General features: G+C 43.4%; 1 protein-coding gene across 2 annotated transcripts in view; it reads left to right on the forward strand.

Moving 5' to 3' along the window:
• The first annotated feature begins 1,202 nt into the window (after nt 1-1,202).
• STPG1 (sperm tail PG-rich repeat containing 1) overlaps nt 1,203-19,559 on the forward strand; it is a 44,198-nt gene continuing 25,841 nt past the window's right edge. For both annotated transcript variants that reach the window (XM_036089029.1, XM_036089032.1), the window contains exons 1-3: nt 1,203-1,288; nt 3,749-3,889; nt 11,508-11,626. In XM_036089029.1, coding sequence (XP_035944922.1) covers nt 3,817-3,889; nt 11,508-11,626 — 192 coding nt within the window. In that variant the 5' untranslated portion in view covers nt 1,203-1,288; nt 3,749-3,816. The remainder of the gene's footprint in view (nt 1,289-3,748; nt 3,890-11,507; nt 11,627-19,559) is intronic.

Here is a 19,559-nt window from a genome sequence, read left to right on the forward strand (position 1 = left end):
AGAAATGCATTTTATATTGTGGCCCAGCACATACACACATGACAAAAATTTCACAAAAGACTGTAGGCTGTGACCTGCATTTTGAAAATCACCATTGTGGAAGAGGAGTGAGATTTACTCCAGGCTGATTCCAAGGGGTGGAATTAGGATGAGTGAAAGGGGAAAAAAATGAATCAGCTTTGGTACAGGCAGGAACTTTCTAGTAATTGGAACTACCCACCAGTGAATTGCCTCAGGAATTTTCAAACTGAGTTCTGGGGAAGCCCAGCATTCTGTGAAAATTCGACAGCCTCAGATATTTGCTTTATATTTTGAAAACACTATGCAATAGCCTAGTTTTTTTTTTTAAGATTTTATTTATTTATTTGACAGAGAGAGATACAGTGAGAGAGGGAACACAGGCAGAGGTAGTGGGAGAGGGAGAAGCAGGCTTCCTGCTGAGCAGGGAGCCCGATGTGGGGCTCGATCCCAGGACCCTGAGATCATGACCTGAGCCGAAGGCAGACGCTTAACGACTGAGCCACCCAGGCGCCCCTGCAATAGCCTAGTTTTAAAAAACCAACCATATCCACTCAGGGCTGCCAAATGTCAAAATTGAGCATGTTAACGTTTAGTGTATGCTGCCTTAGAGGGTATGATAGTGGTTAAGAGTGAGCAGAAGTCAGGCTTCCTGGGTTCAAAGCCTGATTCCACCTCCTACTTCTGCTGTGACCTTGAGCAAGTCACCTAACTCTTCCCTCTAAACTTCAGTTTTCTTATCTATAAAATGAGGATAATACCTCACTGGATTGTTATAAGGACACCATGAAGTATTCTATACAAGGTATTTAAGACTGTAAGTGTTCAATAAATGATAGCTATTATTTTAAGCTGTTACTACATTATTCCTGTGCACGTGTTAAAACCTAATATTCATAAAAGCCTACCATGGACCAGGCAGCAGCATCTACTTCATTATATGGATCATTGTATTTAATCCATAAGCACCTTGAGAAGAAAGTACTGTTGTTATCATTCTCAGTTGATGGAGGGGGCAGTGGGCTCAAAAGATGAAATAACTCATCTAGAATCAGAACTAGGAAGTGGCAGAGCATAACCTTGAACCCAGGGATACTCTTGATTACCGTACAGGTGCTCACCTGGGAGTTGCTTGGACATATGCCATTGATAAGGAAGGTGGTATATCTTCATTACTCTTTTTCGACACAAGGAACTTCGCCAGTAGGGCACATCTGGGCAGTGCTCCGTTCACACCTGGGCTGCACCTGCTCTCATCCTGGCTTCACAGGTGTGCATACCAACACTGGAAAGCATTATCAGTGGTGTTGTCTTTAGGTGGTAGGGTTGTGGATTGTTTCAGAAAGTCTTTTTAATTTCTTATCTTTTCTAAAAATTGAAGGGGCGCCTGGGTGGCTCAGTTGGTTAAGTGACTGCCTTCGACTCAGATCATGATCCTGGAGTCCCGGGATCGAGTCCCACATCAGGCTCCCTGCTCAGCGGGGAGTCAGCTTCTCCCTCTGACTCTCCCCCTCTCATGTGCTCGCTCTCTTTCTCATTCTCTCTCTCTCAAATAAATAAACAAAATCTTTAAAAAAAATTGATAAGGTGCCCATATCACCATTGTAATAGGAAGCTTACATTTTTTCTAATCACTTGTAGTTCTAACATATTAGTGCATTTTAATTTATTATTTATTTATTTATTTTTAAGATTTTATTTATTTTTTAACAGAGAGAGAGACAGCAAGAGAGGGAACACAAGCAGGGAGAGTGGGAGAGGGAGAAGCAGGCTTCCCCCTGAGCAAGGAGCCCGATGTGGGACTCGATCCCAGAACCCTGGGATCATGACCTGAGCCGAAGGCCGACGCTCAACGACTGAGCCACCCAGGCGCCCTCATTTATTTATTTTTTAATTAAACTTTTTGTTTGAGTGTAGTTGATAAACAATGTTACATTAGTTTCAGGCATATAACACAGTGATTCGCCAAGTTTGAACATTAAGCTGTGCTCACCTCATTAGTGCGTTTTTAAAATAAGAGCTTTATTGTAGCTAGGGAAGTAGATGGTAGAAGTACTAAGTACTTAGTAGAAGTACTAAGACAACGACACAGCACTGTAGGGTGGTAAGGGAATGGTGGTTGCTTTTATAGATCCTAAAAGACATTTTTATACTAGAGCGGCCATGTTGCTGTGAGCATTATTGATTTCTGGTGCTTTGAATCTCTTAGCCTCTTGGAGTGTGTTGCCAATAACTCTCGTAAATATTAAAATTTCAGTATAGAGTGTTATACAGAGAAGCTTGAGCATTGCCACTGTGAGAGAGTCAAGTGAGGAACAAACACTGAAGGTGAAAAGGATTGGTAGAGCACGCCATCATTCATTCAGTCCTTCCTTTGTCAATAAATGGCGTGAGTGCCTGAGGAAAAAAAGATGGGTGAAATAGAACTCATCTGTCCATGAAAGATTTTTTTTTTTTTAAAGATTTTGTTTATTTATTTGAGAGAGAGATGAGATAGAGAGAGAGAGCATGAGAAGGGGGAGGGTCAGAGGGAGAAGCAGACTCCCTGCTGAGCAGGGAGCCCGATGCGGGACTCGATCCAGGGACTCCAGGATCATGACCTGAGCCGAAGGCAGTGGCTTAACCAACTGAGCCACCCAGGCGTCCCTGTCCATGAAAGATTAACTGCTATGGAAACTGAATCCTGCTCCTGCTGTTAACAACTAAAACCCAGACTCTCATGAAGCAACTGGTTTTAGACATAAGATAGCTTGGTTTGGCGTTTCCTCAGAAAGGAAAAACAAGGCGAGCCCTGCAGTTACCCGAGCTTCCTGCTGGGGGCAGTTTCCAGGCCACCGTTCAGGGAGAGGGGACCCAAACAAAGCCCAGCTTTCTGGGTTGGGGAGATAGAAATCAGAGTTCAGGGAGCCCAGAGAGGTTGGCAGGCGAGAATTCTACCACTGAACCACCCATGTGCCCAGAGAGGTTGGAATCTATGGGGGAGAACGCCACAGAGGAGGGACCTGCACAGATAAAGTTCAGGAATAGGAAGAAGGTTCTCCTCAAGTATTTGACTGACTGGTGATGACCATGACAGTGAGATACTACCATTCAACCACTAGAATGCCTAAAATGAATAAAACTTATCAAACAAGTGTTGGTCAGGATGTATAGCAATTGGAACAACCTACCGCTACACATATCGATGTGGAAGAATCTTAAAAGCTTTGTGTGAAAAAAAGACAGTCACAGAACGGTACATACTGTATGATTACATATATATGACGTTCTAGAAAAGGCAACTGTTGGGACAGAAAGCAAAGCAGTGGTTGCTAGATGCCACGGTTGGGAGGGTATTGAAGGTGAAGAAACAGAGGAAACCCTTTGGGATGATGGGTGTATTTGTGTGTGAATTGTGACGGTATTTGACACAATTGTAAACATTCGCCAAAACTTAAAATTGTACACTTAGAACCAATGAATTATATTGTATGTCAATTATCTTGATAAGGATACATTTCTAAAAATCAAGCCTTCGGTAGCTCTGTAAGCAACATCAACAATGAACCCTTACAGGATTCCTATTACAGGCAGCGCAATATGCTTGGAAGTTAGGGTTGTAGCACTAGGTAAATCTCCGCCTCTACCCAGACGATTGCTCAGTCTGTTCTGCAGATGGAACAGACCCCAATCAACATAGTTAACGAGAATGTGAAATGATCCCTACAAATGCTGTATTTTGCTGTTCCAGGTACTTAGAAGAACATGTAATAGAGTTTTTCATCAAACAAATGGAACATATCACAGAACTTTGCTAAGATGGACAACTCGACACACAAAGACCAACACCCTGACAAAAAATATTCCAGCCATGCCAACAAATTACAGAAAGGTCTTGTGAATTTATTAACAGATATCTTTGAGGGGAGGAGAGAACTCTTTTTTTTTTTTTTTAAAGATTTTATTTATTTATTTGAAAAGAGAGACACAGCGAGAGAGGGAACACAAGCAGGGGGAGTGGGAGAGGGAGAAGCAGGCTTCCTTTGGAGCAGGGAGCCCGATGCGGGGCTCGATCCCAGGACCCTGGGATCATGACCTGAGCCGAAGGCAGACGCTTAACGACTGAGCCACCCAGGCGCCCCGAGAACTCTTTTTTTTTTTTTTTTTAAGATTTTACTTATTTATTTGAGAGAGAGAAAGAACATGAGTGGGGGGGAGGGGCAGAGAGAGAGGGAGAAGCAGGCTCCCCGCTGAGCAGGAAGCAGGACTTGGGGCTCCATCCCAGGACCCTGAGATCATGACCTGAGCCGAAGGCAGACGCTTTAACTGATTGAGCCACCCAGGCGTCCTGAGAACTCTTGACATATGTCCTTTTTGGCACATAAGAACACATTTTAGAGGAATATTGTAAATTCTGCATCATACCCACAAGGCCATCCTTAAGACATACCAGATAGATTGCTTTGGTGGCTCCTCACTGCTTCTTGGGTGATGACTGGGAAGAAACTGTGAAAAGAAAGGATGAGGAGGGAAGTAGGAGGAAGTCTATTCCCCACACTTGTTATTTCTAGGTATCTGGTAAAAATCTCAGTCCTCACACTTAGATGTGTAAAGAGATCTTACTTTCTCGATTCCTAAAATTAATGCAAGCCCCCCACGCTGCTGGGTTGGTGGCAAGTTGAACTCCACCCATTATGGGTACAAATCCTATGTCCTCCTTGTTTCAAGTTTTGGATCTTTCTCAGTAGAAAAAGGTGGTGTGATGGCTGCGTGGGGGAGGGGAAGGAGCACTAGGGTCATTGCTCATCCATCCACACGGGGGAGAGCTCCACTGTCCCAGCCCACAGGCTCCCTTTGGTTTTGTTGGTATGTGCTAATTCTGGACCACACCTGGGGTTTCGGAATCCTTGCTGGGGCTGGAAACCTCATTCCAAGATCCTTACTCCACCACTTTTTCTTTCTTTTGGGGTATTTCCCCCTCTCTGGTGCACTTCTAGAGTCCCTGCTACTCTCCAACCCAGAGCCAGACCTTTCTTTCTTCCTCCCATCCTTCGATTTTGTGCTCTTTTTCTTTAATACTTTTAAAAATTGAAGCATTCAGAAAAAGTACACAAATCATACTTATACAGCTTAATCAATATTCACAATGAAAATACAACCGATAGAATCACTCTCTCAGACCAAGAAAATAGAATCGCAGCAGTATCCCAAAAGCCCTGTCTTGTCACTACCCCTTCTCGGTGAAAGTAAATACTACAGCTATCCTGACTTCTAATATCATTAATTACTTTAGCCTGTTGAACTTTTTTAAAAAAAGATTTATTTATTTATTTTAGAGAGACAGAGACAGAGCGCACCTACACGGTGGGGAGGGAGGGGCAGAGGGAGAGAGAATCCCAAGCCCATTCCCCATTGAGCTTAGAGCCCGTGGGGGTGGGGGTGAGCTTGATCTCATGACCCTGAGATCATGATCTGAGCCTAAATCAAAAGCCAGATGCTTAACCCACTGAGCCACGCAGGAGCCCCTACTCTGTTTTTGAACTTTAGATAAATTGGAATCATACAATATGAAGTTTTTTCTCTCAGCCTTTTTTCATTCACGTTTGAGAGATTTAACTTCATGTTTCATATATCAGTTAATAGTTCGTTTTTGTTGCTATTAAGTTTTTCTCTGTTTGAATACAGCGCCATTTATTTATCCATTCTACTACTGAAGGACATTTGGGTTGTTTCCAGTTTGGGGCCACTATGAATAAAAGTTCTTCTAACTAGGCTCGTACATGTTTTGGGGACATACATGTAATGTATGTATGTCATCAATACCTCAGAGTAGAATCGATGGGTCCTAGGATGTGTTTATGATCAGCTTGGTGGATACCGCCATTTTTCCAAAGTACTTTTGCCAATTTTACTTCTTTACAAGCAACGTATGAGAATTCCAGTTGTCCCACATCATCACTGGTATCTTTTGCACATAATGGTTTTAATTTGCATTGCTCTTTGATCAGTGAGATTGAGCAATTTTTCATATGTTGGTTGACCTTTAGAATATTCTCTTTGGAGGAGTGATTGTTCAAGTTTTTTGCCCTTAATTTTATTGGATTTTTCTTATTTTTTTTTTAAAGATTTTATTTATTTGACAGAGAGAGAGACAGCGAGAGAGGGAACACAAGCAGGGGGAGTGGGAGAGGGAGAAGCAGGCTTCCTGCTGAGCAGGGAGCCCGATGAGGGGCTTGATCCCAGGACCCCGGGACCATGACCTGAGCCGAAGGCAGACGCTTAATGACTGAGCCACCCAGGCGCCCCAAGAGTTCTTTAAACCATTCTAGAAATGAGTCAATTTGTCAGCTACAGGGAGAGTAAATACTTTCTTTCAGTCTGTGACTTTCCTTTCCATTCTTAATGGTGTGCTAAGCAACAGAAGGTATTAATTTTAATATAGCCCAATTTATCCATCCTTTCCTTTTTAGTGTATGTCTGTCCTATTTGAGAAATCTTTGCCTAGCCCCAAATAATTTCTTCTAGAAACTGCATTATTTTACCTTTCATGTCTAGACCTACAATCTGGTTGGAATTGTTTCTGTGTATGGAACAAGGTGGATGTGCAAATTTGGTGTTTTCAGGATCTGTATCCAAGTGACCCAGCACCATTTATTGAAAGGCCATTCTTTTTCTACTACTCTGCAGATCTGCCTTTGTCATAAATCAAGTGTCCATGTATATGCAAGGCTACTTCTGGATTCTTTATTCAGCTCAAATACTTCACTTTTTTTTTTTTCAAATACTACACTGTCTTAATTACTATAACTTTATTTTTTTTAATATTTTATTTATTTATTTGAGAGAGAGAACGAGAGAGAGAGAGCATGAGAGGGGGGAGGGTCAGAGGGAGAAGCAGACTCCCTGCTGAGCAGGGACACCGATGTGGGACTTGATCCCGGGACTCCAGGATCATGACCTGAGCCGAAGGCAGTTGCTTAACCAACTGAGGCACCCAGGCGCCCCTAATTACTGTAACTTTATAACAAGCCTTGAATCTAGTAGCATAAATCTTTCAGCTTTGTACCTTATCTTGATGATTCTTGGCCCCATTGCATTTCCATATAAATTTTAGAATCAACTCATTAATGTCCTAAAGATAAAAATCCTTACTGTCATTTTGGCTTGGATTGCATTGATTCTAGCAATCAATTTAGGGATAATTTACATCTCTACAATATTGAGTTCTCCCATCCATGTGCATTTCTTTTATTTAAATCTTAATTTTTCTCAAAAATGTTTTACAGATCTCTATGTAAAGATCATGTGTATCTTCTTTATGTCTGTCTGGGCATTTGATTTTTATGCTGTTATAAATGGTAATATTTTAATTTCCTTTTCTAATTGTATCCTAATATAGAAATAAAACAAATTGACTTTTGTATATTGACCTTGATTCTAGTGACCTTACTAAATTCAGTGATTACCCCTCATAGGTTGTTGATAGATTCTCCTCAAATTTTTCCATGTATAATCTTGTCATCTGTAGATAATGACAGCTTTATTTCTTCCTTTCTGATCCATACATTTTTATTTATTTTTCTTGACTCTTGTACTGGTTGGAGTCCTTTGGGACAGTATTGAGAAGAAGAGCGACAACAGTCTCCTGGTTTATCTATCTCAGGAGAAAGCTTTTAATGTTTCACTATTCAGTATTGTGTTTGCTATAGGCTTTTTAGCATAGATAGCTTTTAGGATAGATTAAGGAAATTTGCTTCTATTCCTAGTTGGCTAGGTTTTTTTTTTTTATCCTAAAAAGACATTAGATTTTATGAAATGCTTTCTGTATCTACTCAACAGATACTTCACCAAAAAAAGATATGCAGATGGGAAATAGCATATGAAGAGATGCTCAGCATCATTAGTCATTAGGAAATTACAAATGGAAACCACAATGGGATACTACTACACAGCCCACGGGATGGCTGAAATGAAGAAGCCTGCCATTGTTGATGAGGATGAGAAGGAATAGTAACTCTCATACACTAATAGTGGAGACGTATGAAGGCACAACTTCGGGAAAGAGTTTAGTAGTTTCTTTAAAAGTTAAACATTTGAGGGCACCTGGGTGGCTCAGTCGGTTAAGCGTCTGCCTTTGGCTCAGGTCCCAAGTCCTGCGTCGGGCTTCCTACTCACTGGGGAGCCTGCTTCTCCCTCTGCTGCTCCCCTTGCTTGTGCACGCTCTCTCTCTCTCAAATAAATAAAATCTTAAAAAAAAACAAAAAAGTTAAACATTTGATCCAGCCATCCCACTCCTGAGTATTTACCCCAAGAGAAATGCAAATGTATGTCCACTCAGAAGACTTGTATTGGAATGTAAATAACAGCTTTTATTTGTAATATCCCCAAACTGGCAACAACTCAAATTTCCATCAGCAGTGGATTAATGATTGTCACATTTCTATACAATGAAATACTACTCAGCAATAAAATCAATGAAGCATTGGTACTTCAACAACATGGATGAACCTCAAAATAATTATGCTGAATGAAAGAAACCAGACAAAAAAGAATACATGCTACATGATTCCATTCTGCATCTACTGAGATGATCATATGGTTTCTCTTTTTCAGTTGATCAATATAGTGAATGACATTGACTTTCAAACGTTAACCTATCTTTGCATTACTGAGATAAACTCCACTTGGTCATGATGTATTATTTTTTTATATATTGTTAGATTTAATTTACTAAAATTTTTCTAAGAATTTCTGCATGTGTGTTTATGAGGGTTATTGATCTGTAGTGGTTCCTCCCACGTCCACCGTGATTCTGTCTCATTTTGGTATTAGGGTGATGCTGGCCTCCTGGAATGGACTGGGAAATGTCTTATCCTCTTCAGTCTTCTGGGATAGATTATAAAAAATTGATAGGTAGAGTGTTCTATAAATGTCAGTTAGGTCAAGTTAGGTAACAGTATTGTTCAAGTCATATATCTTTTTTTAAATTTTAAGTAATCTCTACACCCAACTCGGGGCTCAAACTCACAGCCCCAAGGTCAAGAGTTGCATGCTCTGCTGACTGAGCTAGCCAGGCGCCCTCAAGTCTTTTGTATCTTTACTGATCTTCTATCTACTTATTTAAATTATTGAGGGAGGAACTTTTAAATCTGACTATAATTGTGGAGTATTCTATTTCTTCTTGTAGTACTGTCAGTTTTTACTTCATGTATTTTGTATTTCTTGTTATTGGGTGTATCAGCTTTTAGGCTTGTTATATTCTCTTGAAGAATTGACCCCTATCTGATTATGAAATGACCCTCTTTATTGCAGGTAATATTTTTTACTCTGAAATCTGCTTTGCCTGATATTAATATCTAGCTTTCTTCTGATTAGTGTTAACATAGTGTATCTTTTCCCATTCTTTTATTTTTAACCTATTTCTGGGATTTTATTTAAAGTATATACATATATATATATTTTAAGATTTTATTTATTTTATTTTTTTAAGATTTTATTTATTAATTTGACAGAGACAGAGATAGTGAGAGCAGGAACACAAGCAGGGGGGAGTGGGAGAGGGAGAAGCAGGCTTCCGGCTGAGCAGGGAGCCTGATGTGGGACTTGATCCCAGGACCCTGGGATCATGACCTGAGCCAAAGGCTTAATGACTAAGCCACCCAGGCACCCAAGATTTTATTTATTTTAGAGAGAGAGAGAGCGTGCGAGCGGGGGAAGGAGCAGAGGGGGAGGGACAAGCAGACTCTGCACTGAGTGCGGAGCCTGATGCTGGGCTTGACCCCAGGACCCTGAGATCATGACCTGAGCCAAAATCAAGAGTCAGACCCTTAACCAACTGAGCCACCCAGACGCCCCTAAAGTATATTTCTTGTAGGCAGCATATAGTTAGGTCTTTCTTTCTTATCCCTTTTGACCATCTGTCTTTTGATTGGGATTTTTTTTTGAAATTTAATGTGAATATTGGTGTGTAGGTTTAAGTTTACCATCTTGCAGTTTGTTTGCTATTTGTCCCATCTGTTCCATTTTTACTTTTTCTGTCATCTTTTGCATTGAGTATTTTTTTTTGGTTTCTATTTTCTATTTTTTGTTTTTATTTCTATTTTATCCCCTTTGTTGGCGCCTGGCTTGCTTAGTCGGTGGAGCCTGCAACTCTTAATCTCGGGGTTGTGAGTTTGAGCCCCATGTTGGGTGTAGAGATTACTCTAAAAAAATAAAATCTTTAAAAAAAAAAAGAGTAACTTTTTGCGGTGTTTTCTTAGTGGCTGCTTTAGAGCAAAGAGTTGGCAAACTTCGGCCTTTGGCCGAATCTCACCTGCTGCCTGTTTTTATAAATTAAATTTTGGTTTTGATTGATTGTTTATCTTCTCATTATGAATTGCATTTTTTCATCTTTGCGTGCCTATCAATTCTTACTTGAACACCATATATTTTTCATGTTATTTGTTGGGTGCTGGATCCTTTTGTAGTCCTGCAAATTCTTGTACTTTTTTTTCTGCAGTTAAGTTACTTGGAAACAGGTGCATTTTTTCAAGTCTGGCTGTTAAGTGTTATTAGCTGGAACCCGGGCAGCAGCATTTAGTCTAGGGGTAATTTTGCTCTATTTGTGAGGTAAAACTCTCTGCATACTCTATGTTCTAGGAATTATAAAGCTTTCCATTCTGATTCGTGGGAATAGGGGCTATTCCTGTACCTGTGTTCAGGTGTTATTGTTCACTTAATTCTTTCGGTTGATTTTTTCCCCAACCTTGGGTAGTGTTGTCATGTGCGTATCCGGATCAATACTTAGGAAACTACTTGAGGGGAACCCCGTGCAGGTCTCCAGAACTCTTTCTCTGTGTTACTCTCTTCTCTGGTTCTTGGCTTTGTGAACTCGAGAACACTGGTCTTTCTGGGCTTCCCGATTCATTCATTCCTCAACTCAAGAGGACTGCCTGGGTTCCTCCTTCCTGGGCTGTGGCCTGGAAACTTCTCCAGGCCGTAAGCTGGGGGCCGTCTTACTGCTGACCCATTTGCTTCCCATTTCTCACGGATCCCCATCCTTTGTTGCTTGATGTCCAGTGCCCGGAAAACCATTGTTTCATATATTTTGTCCATGTTTAACTTCTATTTCCACAGCTAGGAGGGCAAATCCAGTCCCATTTTGGTTGGAAATGAAAGTTCAATTATCCAGAGTGGTTTTTTAAAAATCTTATTTTTCTGGTTGTCTTCCTCAAGAGGGTTGCTTTTCTGCAGGTGGCTTCCCTCCACTTGTGCTCTCTGGCTCTAACTCTCTGTCAAATAAATAAATAAAATCTTAAAAAAAAAAAAACTTTAAGGGGTGCCTGGCTGGCTCAGTTGGTGGAGCATGAGACTCTTGATCTTGGGGTTGTGAGTTCAAGCCCCGGGTTGTGTGTGGCGATTAGTTAAAAATAAAGTCTTGAAAAAATAACAAAATAAAACTTTAAAGTGCTCTTTGTTTGCTACATTTGTCAGTTCTCTGGGCTAATTTTTATTTTGTTTTTGTTGTGTAGGTTTTACTGCTGCATATCCAACACAATCCTCCATCCCTTTTAAAAGCCAGACCTCAACAATTCCGGAATCAGAGAAAAAGGGATTCAATAGTCAAGCGAAGAGATTTTATTATAAAAAGGTAATGACATCATCTTAGAGACTCTTAGTCTGGGTTTGAGCCTCGGGGGACAGGCGCACCAGTTGGGCTGGTGCAGTTGCCCCTATGACCAGTAGAGGGCAGTGTCACCCAAGGAGCCACAGCCTCCTCTCGAATCCCGTGCTCTGAATTATAAGAATGAGTTGGGGAGGTATTAGATTCAGGGAGAACAACAGTGTCTGGACTTCCGGTGCCACACTGAACCCCCAAAAAAGTTTTAAGAAGAAATGTATTTTGAAATTTCTTAGAAAAATATAAAATTCAAAAATTGCAGGTGTATGAAGTAAAAGGTAAAAATTCTTTTCTCTCCCCTCTCCTCCAGCTTCACTCCTTCTGACAGGAGAGGAAATAACGAGGTTTTCTTCAAATAACATACTAGTAAAAATAAAAGAGTCAAATAAATTTAAAATTACCTTTGTGATGAAGGCCCCCCTCTTTTTAAAAACTTCCTTTAACAGTGTATTATTACTGTTCCTGTTTTTCCTCCATCCTCACCCTCTTCCCCACATATTTCTATGTCCCTTTTCCTCTTTGATCTGGAAAATTCTGCTTGGCTCCTGGTCCTCAGGCAGCTTGGGATTTCATTGGCTAAAGGCCCAAGGGTCTAACCTTCTCCTCTTTCACCAGCAGGGGGCTGAAGCACCTCACAGACGTCCATAGAATCTTTAAAATTCTTCATTCCTTCATTCATTTAACCAAGATCTTTAGAATAACATTTTTTTGAAGGAGTCATCATCTTCAGCTACCTTTTGCTGCATTCTGATAATGTTTTTGATCTCATAACCTTGCCAAGATGGCGGAGCGGGAAGGAGATGTAGATTTTGAAGGCAAGTGAGTCAGGAAGGACTTGCTCAGCAAGCCCCTTTGCCCCTAGGCCTGTTCCTGCTTTGTAAACAAGAACGCTGAACGAGAGAATGTTTAAGTTCCTTTTACTTCTAACATTTTAGGATTCTAAGAGAGCAAATAATAAAGAATATAGTATGTGTATATGCCCACGTGCACACACGCGCACACACACACTTTTAATTACTTGACAGTTTTTCCCAAAAATGATAAATAAGGTATTTGCTCAGGAGTTTTCTCTCTTCTCCCTCTAGTTTCTGTGTGTTTTAACTGTCCCTCTGTCTGTCTGTCTGTCTCTTCTGTTTGGTGTCTCATTTGTCAAGCCAGTGATAATACATTTTCCATCTCTGGAACACTGGCAATTCCAATAAAAATAATAGCAGCCACCATTTACTGATGCCTTCTGTGTGTGCAGTCATTTTTAGACCATATCTCTAATCCTCAGAACAATGCTGAAAGGAAGGGTTTATTATCTTAATTTAATAGGAGAGGAAATGGAGGCTTAGGAAAGTTAAATGACCCACCCAAGGTCATGCAGCACAGGGCTTGGTACATAAGAGGCCCTACATAAATATTTGCTGAATCAACATGCAAAGAATTAGACCTCAAACCCAGGTCTAGCTCACTCCAAAGCCTCGTGTTCTTTCCACACACTACCACACCCCCTTTTGTGGCCTGTGAAGCCACACATTTCATTTATGAAAGTCAGCACGTATGTTTCTGAATAGACCTTAGCAAAACAGCCCAAGCTCAAGAGAGGGAAAGATGGCAAGCAATGAGCATAGGCACCATCCTACATGATCTAGTTCTGAAGACTCAAATCCAGAAACAGAATGGGCCGGTGTTTCGAGGTAGCTTTCCAGCTACTACTGCTCTTCAGAAAAGTTTCTGCTGAGGGAACCAAGGTGGCAGCCGGCAAAGCTACGGGCAGCCATCAAATATAGAAAAAAATCGTTCAGAAATTCGATTCGCACTTTCCAAATGGAGCCACGTTGGTTTGACAATGTGGAAACTTTAAGTACTTGAAAGCCTTCTGTAAATAAGTATGTAAATAATTTTGTGGCAAGAGCATGGGATCCGTAAATCAGGTTCCCTGCGTTCTGCCCCCTTAAAGAGGTCTGTGCCTTTAGACGGGTCACTTGGCTTTTCTTTTTTTTTTTTTTAAGATTTTATTTATTTATTTGACAGAGAGAGACAGAGCGAGAGAGGGAACACAAGCAGGGGGAGTGGGAGAGGGAGAAGCAGGCTTTCCGCCGAGCAGGGAGCCCGATGTGGGGCTCGATCCCAGGACCCTGGGATCATGACCTGAGCCGAAGGCTGACGCTTAACGACTGAGCCACGCAGGCGCCCCATCACTTGGCTTTTCTGAGCTTCAGTTTCCTCATCTGAAACATAAGGAAGATTTGAGCTATATAATTTGTTTAGGTTCTTGAAGCTATAAAAGGAGAAAAAAAATGTTCTCGTCCCATGCTCATTATTCTCATTTTTCTTGAGGGAAGCGGACATTGAGAAGTTAAAGATGTTGTTTAACATCACCCAATAATTTAGTGAGGGAGGCAATACAAATTAAAAACAGATTTTAAAACTCTGGTGTTTCACCACCCTTCTTAGAACATTAATCGTCCACACCCTGTGCCTGAGCTCATAATTTGGTTGTATCCTCATATTAGTTCTGTGACCCATTTAACATCTTTTTTTTTTTTTTTTTAATTTTTTTTTTAAGATTTTATTTATTTATTTGACAGAGACAGACACAGCGAGAGAGGGAACACAAGCAGGGGGAGTGGGAGAGGGAGAAGCAGGCTTCCCGTGGAGCAGGGGAGCCCGATGCGGGGCTCGATCCCAGGACCCTGGGATCATGACCTGAGCCGAAGGCAGACGCCCAACGACTGAGCCACCCAGGCGCCCCCCATTTAACATCTTTAACACAGAGAATCGGTGTCTTGGAAAATGTGCACTTACCTTATTGGTCTAACCTTGTGGGGAAACACTGCCCGGCTCACGTGCCCCATACAACCCTGAGTCCTGGGTACAAAGAATCCTTCACAGAGCTCGGCATCTTGACTGGCAGTTTGCGCTGCTAGAAATGAAGTCTGATGTGCTGGTGACTCCGTGTGCATGAAGAGACATGCCTCATCTGGGACAGAACAGAGCCCAGGAGCCCGATGGACATTTTCTTCCTCCACCGCCCTGTTTCAATTCCTCTCTGGATGGCGGTCACTGCTTTCCAAGCCATGTAACACTAATAACGTCTTCGCATCATTTTAAGAGCAAGGATGTTATAATAGTTAGGCCCTTGCCGGGGATTACCGTTCCATGATTCTAAACCTGACTTATCCCTTCCAGGCTCAAATGAATGAATGCTGGTAGCATAGGGCACTGCATTCTCTAGATGGGCACAGCTTAAAAATACATGTTAATTTTATATGTAGCTTGAGAGTAAATCCACCTTTCCAAATGGTAAGCAGGCCCATGTTTAATTTGTGATGAAATAAAATTAATACTGTTTCACTCACTAACTTGACAAGGCACTGAACCAGGGATATTTTACACGTCAAGGAGATTTAAGTGAAAGGAAGTTCAGTTTGCAGGGGCCACCATGTTCAAGGGGATAATTAGCCCAAGTGTGCACTCAGCTGCGTGTTTGACCCACAATAGGCTCTGCCTGACCTCTCTGCTCCGGAAGCCTGACTTCGCCCTGTGGGTCACCAGCACGCCTTCCTAAGGAGTCTGCAGTCCCTGTTCCTGGAAATAAACACTTGGCTGGCATTGACAGCATGCCAGGCACCCCTCGAAGACTTTTGCATTTATTAACTCATTTAATCCCCGTAATAACCCTGTGAGCTGAGTCTCATCATTATCTCCGCTTTTCACATCATGACCCAGAGACACAAAGAGGGTTGAGGGACTTGCACAGCCAGGGTCGGGCAGAGCCTGCCCGCCGCAGGCGGCAGCTCCTGGTTCCAGACACTGTTCCCCGCGTCTCCTGGGGACGGAAGCAGGGACACCCTCCTCTGTGCTCTGACAGCCACTCTCGTGCCCTCGGCCGCCTTCTGCTGGGCCTGATGGTAGTGGGTGTGCACGTCGGGACCCTCCATCCCATTCCTGGAACACGTGAGCTGCTAACAGGTCGTGCTTCATCCTCGCACCTTAGCCTGGGCTCTGGTCCGCCGTGGCCTTCTGTGTATGTTTGTTGAGTTGAGTTCTTGCCGATATGCCACTCAGGGGACTTCAAGGGGCTGCTAATAAGCTGACATCAGATTTGAGCAAGAGGAGGGCTCTGAAAAAGAGAAGCAGGTGTGCTCTCGGGGACAATACCCACAGTAACCAATGCTTCAAAAATGCGGGTTTGACTTCTCTTGTCTGTGTTTCCAGCCCAGCCCTCTGGGCCAGCTGTGGGCAAACAGCTGGTGCCCGTTTTCATCTGTCAGGTGGCCAGTGTCCCGCTGCCCTGGCTCCCCCAAACTTATCTGAGCAACGAAGAAACAATCTCTTCAAGAGACCTCATCCCGTTTTCCTGCTTGCTCCCTTCGGGCTCCCAGGGACCTTTCATTGCTGACATCCTCCCCCATCCTGAACAAAACAGTGGTGTTTTCTCATGTGGAGTATGCTCGCTGCCTCTCTCCCTTTTCAGCCGTGACCAGACGTGCGGAAACTTTGATGCCAGACAGAAATAGATGTGGGGTGAGGCAGGGAGGGAGAGAAGGCAAGAAGGGGAAGGGCGTCTTATAAGGGGCACATCTCAGAGTCAGAGACAGTTTGAACCAGAAGGGCCTCAGCGACCTGGAAGCCCCGGGCTCCGCAGAAGGGCCCTTTCTGTGACAGTGTCTCATGCTGAAGACCACTGGTGGGCCAGGTAAAGACTGCTCGAAGCTGCTGCCAACTCCAGCCCCCTTTCCCGGGCTCCCTGGTGGACAACAGGAATGTGGTCTGAACACCACAGATCTTGACGCCCCCATGCGCCTCCCTGCACGTTCACAGATGAGGGGCCTGAGGTCTGGGGAGGGGACGTGCCCTGGGGGCAGATGCCAGGTCTCCCACCGTGTAGTCCTCATCACTTTGGCCACGTCAACCTGAGTAAAAGCTTTCTGACTTCAATGAAGTCAACAGGGTCGATGGACACATTGTCCTGAGACCTTTAGACTAGAGGCATTTGTAAGAAGAAGTTGTTCCCTCAAGAGCCCTAAGTCCCTATGTGGTTTTACCGGTGGATTAACCACAGCACAAGCCTCTGCTTCCATCTCAGACATGTCCTCCTTCTGTTAGATACGTCTAAGCCCTTCAGCAGACCCCCAGTTGTCATTCATCTTGTGCACTCCTGAGAAATGCCAGCTCACCAGCCCCCAAAAGAAACCAAAGCAAGGTGGAATATCTTTGAAGAGTCAAAAGGCAGCTCTAGTGGGGTCTTTAGCCAATGATCCAAATGAGACTACATTTCCCAAGCCAAGAAACAGTTTGACAAACCATTGATTTGAGAGTATTAATTGGACAGAATTTCTGAAATCAGGACTAGAAAAGTCAGGCTATGTACCTGGCTCCAAGCCGGTGGACTCCAAGCTTCCTATAACCTATGGACATACCTGGGGGGAGGAGATACATGCCCTGCTCCCTGTTGCCTCCTCCTCATTACCTGTCTAACCTATACCAGGATCAAGTGAACGTAGACCTTTGTCCCACCCTTGGCACCTGCAGGGGCTGCCGTTTGGGATTCTAATCCTTCAAAAGGGCTCTCAAAGTGCATTTCAACCAAATGTCACCCAGCTGCATACTGGGTCGAGGGGTGGGAGCACATCAGCCAGTCCTCCCTTGGTCAGTCCCAGTCTCAAGGTCTTTAACCCCCATGGGAAGGTTTGGCTCCCTTGTGGGCAATGCCAAGAGTAGCAGCCACACACTGGCACTGTGTATCGATTCATTTAATCCTCACACGGTGGGGAAGGCCCGGGAGACAACAGTATGGCATCCACATCGTCCTCTGGGCACTGGGCAGGCAGGCTGTAGAGCTCAGTTAAATCGTTCTTTCCTCTTCTCCCTCCCCTCACCCATTTTTGCTTTGTTGGTTTATTTGGGTTTTGCCCTCTGGGGTGGTCTTGGCCAAGAAACCAAGGGTGGCTAAGTTCACCCCAGTTGCAATTACCTGGGTTCTTCTTCCTGGGATCTGCACTGAGAGGCCTAAACTCACCAAGTCACAAAAGGTTAGTCATCAGAACTGTTATCCAGAGGTGAAAGGTCTGGATTTTTATTGCCCTCCCAGCCAGCCATTCACCAGCCCGTCTAGCAGTCGCAGGAGAAGGCCTGAAGGCTCTGCAGTTGGAGGTTTCCCTCCGAGGAGCTTAGAAACCTACCTGCGTGTTGTGTGAAGGTAGTGGTGTGCTGGTAAACCAGCTCTCCCCTCCACAAAGGAAAGTTCTGATTTATAGGGTTTGTCAATTTCTGGGGTGTAAATACTCCCACCTTGCTTTCAAGCTACCACTAGCAAAATCTCTGACATTCTAACAGTCACCCTCTCAAGCTGCCATCCATGGGCCAGCTCTGACATACTGCTGCCTGGACATCTCTTCTCAGCAGGCAGCCTTCTCTCCCTCCAGGCTAAGAGGTGCCAGCCCTCTTCATATTTGGCCTGGACTCAAACCAATTTGCAACACAGCAGAATTAAAACGTGATCAAGGTCCAGTGGGGTTGCTGGATTTAGCAAATAAGAACACAGGACTTCTAGTTAATTTAGAATTTCAGATAAATGACAAACAACTATTTTAGTATAAGTATGTCCCAAATATTGCATGGGACATACTTACACTAAAATAGCTTTTCAAGGTTTATCTGAAATTCAAATTTACCTGGGCAGGCTGGGAGGGAGCAGCCTTGCACGCCTTGTATTTTATCGGGCAACTCTAGCTCCTCAGACACATGCAGGTGTCTGGAAAATGTGTGTGAGCTGATGGCCGTGTAGAGTGTGGGGGGGGACTAGAAGCCAGAGGTGCGCGTCTTCCTTGTTCACTGTTTAAACCTGGAAGAGTCATGCTGACGTGTCCTGCTTCAGCTCTTCCTTGATTTAGGGGCTCTTGCGAAGCTAAGAGGCACCCAAAGGCATTGAGTCCGATGTCTCTCATTTACAAATGAGGAAACTGAGGCCCAGCGATGTGACTTGCTCCAGGTCACTTAGCTAGTCGCAGCATTGAGACGAAAATTTCCTGATTCAAAACTCTGTGGGATTTTTTTCTTTTATCCTACACATTCTCATTTGAAAATCAGTTTGGTTTAATGGGTAAGAGTAGACTCTGTATGTTTGGTGGGGGTGGGAAAAATGGGTGAAGGGAATCAGAAGGCAGAAACTTCTAGTTATCAAATAAGTCAGGGGGATGTGACACACAGCATGGCGACCACAGTTAGTGATACTGGATTGCATTTTGGGAGTTGCTAAGAGAGTAGATCTTAAAAGTTCTCTTCAGAAGGCAAAAATGCTACAACTGTGTATGGTGACAGGTGTTAACTGGATTTACTGCGGTGATCACTTTCCAGCGTGTACAAATACCGAATCATGCAGTACACACAACACTAATATAATGTTATGTGTCAATTATATCTCAATTAAAAAAAAAAAAGAGTAGGCTTTGTACTAAGACCACCTGGGTTCAAATTCTGGCCCTGACAGTTACTAGCCATGGGACCTTGGGCTTTATCTTTTTTGGCCCTGTCTTCCCGTCTTTAAAATGGGGATTAAAGGGCGCCTGGGTGGCTCAGTCGGTTAAGTGTCTGCCTTCAGCTCAGGTCATGGTCTCAGGGTCCTGGGATTGAGCCCCACATCGGGCTCCTTGCTCAGTGGAGAGTCTCCTTCTCCCTCTGCTCCTCCCCCAGCTTGTGCTCTCTCTCTCTCAAATAAATAAATAAAATCTTTAAAAATAAATAAATAAAATAAAATGGGGATTAAGGGATGCCTGGGTGGCTCAGTGGGTTAGGCGTCTGCCTTTGGCTCAGGTCATGATCACTGGGTCCTGGGATCGAGCCCCGCATCCAGCTCCGCACTCAGCAGGAGGTCTGCTTCTCCCTCTCCCACTCGCTCCCCCTGCTTGTGCTC

The sequence above is a fragment of the Halichoerus grypus genome, chromosome 5, assembly GCF_964656455.1.
Source record: "Halichoerus grypus chromosome 5, mHalGry1.hap1.1, whole genome shotgun sequence".
In the NCBI taxonomy this organism is placed as follows: domain Eukaryota; kingdom Metazoa; phylum Chordata; class Mammalia; order Carnivora; family Phocidae; genus Halichoerus; species Halichoerus grypus.